Genomic DNA, 5,398 nt, shown 5'->3' with positions numbered 1-5,398 from the left:
AGTACTGAACAGTACTGTATGGTAATGGGTAGTACTGAACAGTACTGTATGGTAATGAGTAGTACTGAACAGTACTGTATGGTAATGAGTAGTACTGAACAGTACTGTATGGTAATGGCTAGTACTGAACAGTACTGTATGGTAATGAGTAGTACTGAACAGTACTGTATGGTAATGAGTAGTACTGAACAGTACTGTATGGTAATGGCTAGTACTGAACAGTACTGTATGGTAATGAGTAGTACTGAACAGTACTGTATGGTAATGAGTAGTACTGAACAGTACATTATGGTAATGAATACAGTACTGTATGGTAATGAGTAGTACTGAACAGTACTGTATGGTAATGGCTAGTACTGAACAGTACTGTATGATAATGGCTAGTACTGAACAGTACTGTATGGTAATGAGTAGTACTGAACAGTACTGTATGGTAATGAGTAGTACTGAACAGTACTGTATGGTAATGAGTAGTACTGAACAGTACATTATGGTAATGAATACAGTACTGTATGGTAATGGGTAGTACTGAACAGTACATTATGGTAATGAATACAGTACAGTATGGTAATGAGTAGTACTGAACAGTACATTATGGTAATGAATACAGTACTGTATGGTAATGAGTAGTACTGAACAGTACATTATGGTAATGAATACAGTACAGTATGGTAATGAGTAGTACTGAACAGTACATTATGGTAATGAATACAGTACAGTATGGTAATGAGTAGTACTGAACAGTACATTATGGTAATGAATACAGTACTGTATGGTAATGAGTAGTACTGAACAGTACATTATGGTAATGAATACAGTACAGTATGTGCTGTGCTGTGATTCTGAGCAGTTGCTCTGGTGTGAACGACCACCTCAAGAGGAAAGGAGACAGTAACTTCACTGCTTCCGGTCAAGGTAATAAAGTACATAGTAGATGTGGGAATCACTGGTCCTCTTTCCTCTTAGGTTACCATGCTTTGCTCTGGTAAACATGTGATTTGGTATTTCCACACTGTATCATTGGCTGATAGGAGTTGAGTAGTTGTGTCTTCACAGCAGGTAGAGGAAGGAATGTGCTTTCTTGATTGTCAAACAACTTCAAAGTTCTCTCTGAAAAGTTCAACTGTGATTCTATTTTTAGAAGCAGGCAGGAGTTGTTGACGCAAGGCTTGGTAGTTGGTAGTTAAGGGGCTGATAAAGGCTGTGATTGGCTGTTGATGGACTAGTAAGTAGTATATTTGGTCAGCTGCTGTGAGTGTTAAAGGACATGTTTTCCTCTGTATTTCTAGTCAAATCTTTGCTACAGTAGACAGCTCCATCTATCTGGACAAACCATGCAGGGGTTCTGGAGAGATATAGAGTGGGGTGGATAAACCAGAGACCATTCAAACCTGGGATCCTTCACCGTCTCTGAGAAAACACATAGGAGCATTATCATGTGGGGTTACCTACTGTATATCTGACCACAACAAAGTCAACTCCACTAGGTGGACTGTAGGTCCTTTAAATCCAACTTAAATCCAACTTAAATCCAACTTGAGAAATCTGGAGCTGGTTTTCAAATGCTCCCAGGGAGGCTGTGTGCTCCATATATATAGTAGAATATAGTTGTATCTCTCTGGTGTGCTCAGTGAAGTGGCTGTCTGTCACACAGTGGTCTCAATCTTCTCTATGATCTCCACCATGGACTTAGAGGGAGACAACAGAGAGGTCTCATCCTGGTCCCAGAGACTACAGAGGCTAGATTTCCCATCTCCATCGGTGCTCAACACATCATTCTGATCCTCTGACTCTGACTCACATGATTCCAGGTAGTGCCGACCTAGCGCGTTGATCCCAGAGTCCTCGGAGCTGGATGGAGAGGAGCAGTGGTCCATCTTGGGGCCTTTCATCTTGTCTACAGGGCTGTGGTGGTGGTGCTCCCTCTGGTCTACTGGGGTGCTGTAGTAATGCTTGTCCACAGAGCTTTTGTAGTGTTGTGGTATTTTGTTGTAGTCCACAGAGGGGTGATGCTTGTCTAGAGACGATTTGTGTTGCTTCTCACTGTGTGCAGGGGTATTGTGTTGGTGCACAGGGCTTTTGTGGTGGGGCTTGTCCACGGGGGGCTGTAGTGTGTTGTGGTGGTGGTCGTTGTGAACAGATCGTGTTGGCTTACTGGGAGGAGGCACCTGAGGAGGAGCAGCAGCAGGAGGAGGTGCCGCAGCAGCAGGAGGAGGTGCCGCAGCAGGAGGAGGTGCCGCAGCAGGAGGAGGTGCCGCAGCAGGAGGAAGTGCCACAGGAGGAGGTGCAGCATCAGGAGGTCCCGCAGGAGGAGGAGGTGCAGCATCAGGAGGAGGTGCCACAGCAGGAGGTGGTGCAGCAGCAGGAGGAGGTGCCGCAGCAGGAGGATCAGGGATGGGAGGAGGAGAACGTTGAACATAACACATCTTCCCGTTGATGCGTTTGACGATGTAGTCGTCGATGAAGAGGTCTGCTATGACACAGTATTTGGGCGACTGAAGGAACGGCGGGGACTGGAAGCAGGGGGCGATCTTCAGGAAGCGTTCGGTGAGGGAGACAGACAGGTTCATGGTGGGTGGGGCCTCAGAGGGGTCAGAGGGTACCGCCGTGCTAGGCAGCTGGCACACACTGGTCATGGGCTGGTAAACATATTTACCTGCACAGACAGGAAGAGAAACACAACAGAAGAAATGTAAATATACTAATCAAGACAAGAGCCTCCTGGTGCTTTGACTCTGAGCCGTTTTGAATACTGACAACCTGGGATTAACAATCAGATATTCATCAAACTAATGACAAGAGTTTAACAATCAGATATTCAGAGGTAAAGGTGGAGGCTAAACAGTAGAGTTAAAGGTGGAGGCTAAACAGTAGAGTTAAAGGTGGAGGCTAAACAGTAGAGTTAAAGGTGGAGGCTAAACAGTAGAGTTAAAGGTGGAGGCTAAACAGTAGAGTTAAAGGTGGAGGCTAGACAGTAGAGTTAAAGGTGGAGGCTAGACAGTAGAGTTAAAGGTGGAGGCTAGACAGTAGAGTTAAAGGTGGAGGCTAAACAGTAGTGTTGAAGAAGGACAACACCACAGAGTTAAAGGTGGAGGCTAGACAGTAGAGTTAAAGGTGGAGGCTAGACACTAGTGTTGAAGTTGGAGGCTAGACACTAGTGTGGAAGAAGGACAACACCACAGAGTTAAAGGTGGAGGCTAGACACTAGTGTTGAAGGTGGAGGCTAGACAGTAGTGTTGAAGATGGACAACACCACAGAGTTAAAGGTGGAGGCTAAACAGTAGAGTTAAAGGTGGAGGCTAGACAGTAGAGTTAAAGGTGGAGGCTAAACAGTAGTGTTGAAGAGGGACAACACCACAGAGTTAAAGGTGGAGGCTAAACAGTACAGTTAAAGGTGGAGGCTAGACAGTAGAGTTAAAGGTGGAGGCTAGACACTAGTGTTGAAGGTGGAGGCTAAACAGTAGTGTTGAAGAGGGACAACACCACAGAGTTAAAGGTGGCGGCTAAACAGTAGAGTTAAAGGTGGAGGCTAGACAGTAGAGTTAAAGGTGGAGGATAGACAGTAGAGTTAAAGGTGGAGGCTAAACAGTAGAGTTAAAGGTGGAGGCTAGACAGTAGAGTTAAAGGTGGAGGCTAAACAGTAGAGTTAAAGGTGGACTAGTAGTGTTGAAGGTGGAGGCTAGACAGTAGTGTTGAAGGTGGAGGCTAGACAGTAGAGTTAAAGGTGGAGGATAGACAGTAGAGTTAAAGGTGGAGGCTAGACACTAGTGTTGAAGGTGGTGGCTAGACACTAGTGTTGAAGGTGGAGGCTAAACAGTAGAGTTAAAGGTGGAGGCTAGACACTAGTGTTGAAGAGGGACAACACCACAGAGTTAAAGGTGGAGGCTAAACAGTAGAGTTAAAGGTGGAGGCTAGACAGTAGAGTTAAAGGTGGAGGCTAAACAGTAGAGTTAAAGGTGGAGGCTAGACAGTAGAGTTAAAGGTGGAGGCTAAACAGTAGTGTTGAAGAGGGACAACACCAGAGAGTTAAAGGTGGAGGCTAGACAGTAGAGTTAAAGGTGGAGGCTAGACAGTAGAGTTAAAGGTGGAGGCTAAACAGTAGTGTTGAAGAGGGACAACACCACAGAGTTAAAGATGGAAGCTAAACAGTAGTGTTGAAGGTGGAGGCTAGACAGTAGAGTTAAAGGTGGAGGATAGACAGTAGAGTTAAAGGTGGAGGATAGACAGTAGAGTTAAAGGTGGAGGCTAGACAGTAGTGTTGAAGGTGGAGGCTAAACAGTAGAGTTAAAGGTGGAGGCTAAACAGTAGAGTTAAAGGTGGAGGCTAGACAGTAGAGTTAAAGGTGGAGGCTAAACAGTAGTGTTGAAGAGGGACAACACCACAGAGTTAAAGGTGGAGGCTAAACAGTAGTGTTGAAGGTGGAGGCTAGACAGTAGTGTTGAAGGTGGAGGCTAAACAGTAGTGTTGAAGAGGGACAACACCACAGAGTTAAAGGTGGAGGCTAGACAGTAGAGTTAAAGGTGGAGGCTAGACACTAGTGTTGAAGGTGGAGGCTAGACACTAGTGTTGAAGAAGGACAACACCACAGAGTTAAAGGTGGAGGCTAGACACTAGTGTTGAAGATGGAGGCTAGACAGTAGTGTTGAAGAGGGACAACACCACAGAGTTAAAGGTGGAGGCTAAACAGTAGAGTTAAAGGTGGAGGCTAGACAGTAGAGTTAAAGGTGGAGGCTAAACAGTAGAGTTAAAGGTGGAGGCTAAACAGTAGAGTTAAAGGTGGAGGCTAAACAGTAGAGTTAAAGGTGGAGGCTAAACAGTAGTGTTGAAGAGGGACAACACCAGAGAGTTAAAGGTGGAGGCTAGACAGTAGTGTTGAAGAGGGACAACACCACAGAGTTAAAGGTAGAGGCTAGACAGTAGAGTTAAAGGTGGAGGCTAGACAGTAGTGTTGAAGAGGGACAACACCAGAGAGTTAAAGGTGGAGGCTAGACAGTAGAGTTAAAGTTGGAGGCTAGACAGTAGTGTTGAAGAGAGAAGATTGAAAAGCATTTGCTAAAAATAAAAAATACACTACGATATGAGATAAACAGTATTTCTAGACAGTAGAGTTGGTACTGTATGCCTAAGGGACTACACCACATTTATCCGGGCATTTCAGCGGATCATTTGGATCACTAGGCTGCTGCACATTTTAGATGGAGACATTAAAAGGTGGAGATTACATCTGACTAAGATTACGATGTTAGGTGGACTGCTACCATGTTGAAGGTCTAAACTACTACTACTGCTGAGACAGCTGATAGCAAACTGAAAATTGCTTCTGGCTAGACACTAGTGTTGAATGGAGCACCCCATTTCCCAGAGTTAAATAGTACACTACTTTAGGCATTGTGGGCCC

The 5,398-nt window shown here is 45.0% G+C and overlaps 1 protein-coding gene across 1 annotated transcript in view; it reads right to left on the bottom strand.

The window, feature by feature from the left end:
* Positions 1–242: 242 nt before the first annotated feature.
* Positions 243–5,398, bottom strand: part of zgc:162707 (UPF0524 protein C3orf70 homolog B) — a 15,008-nt gene continuing 9,852 nt past the window's right edge. Inside the window, exons 2-3 of the mRNA XM_046342552.1 lie at positions 2,343–2,656; positions 243–1,925 (exon numbers count right to left, since the gene is read on the bottom strand). Of these exons, the coding sequence (XP_046198508.1) occupies positions 1,647–1,925; positions 2,343–2,656 (593 nt within the window). The 3' untranslated portion in view covers positions 243–1,646. The remainder of the gene's footprint in view (positions 1,926–2,342; positions 2,657–5,398) is intronic.

This window comes from Oncorhynchus gorbuscha, linkage group LG01 (assembly GCF_021184085.1).
Source record: "Oncorhynchus gorbuscha isolate QuinsamMale2020 ecotype Even-year linkage group LG01, OgorEven_v1.0, whole genome shotgun sequence".
Taxonomy (NCBI): Eukaryota; Metazoa; Chordata; class Actinopteri; order Salmoniformes; family Salmonidae; genus Oncorhynchus; species Oncorhynchus gorbuscha.
This window is presented reverse-complemented; position numbering and strand designations above follow the sequence as displayed.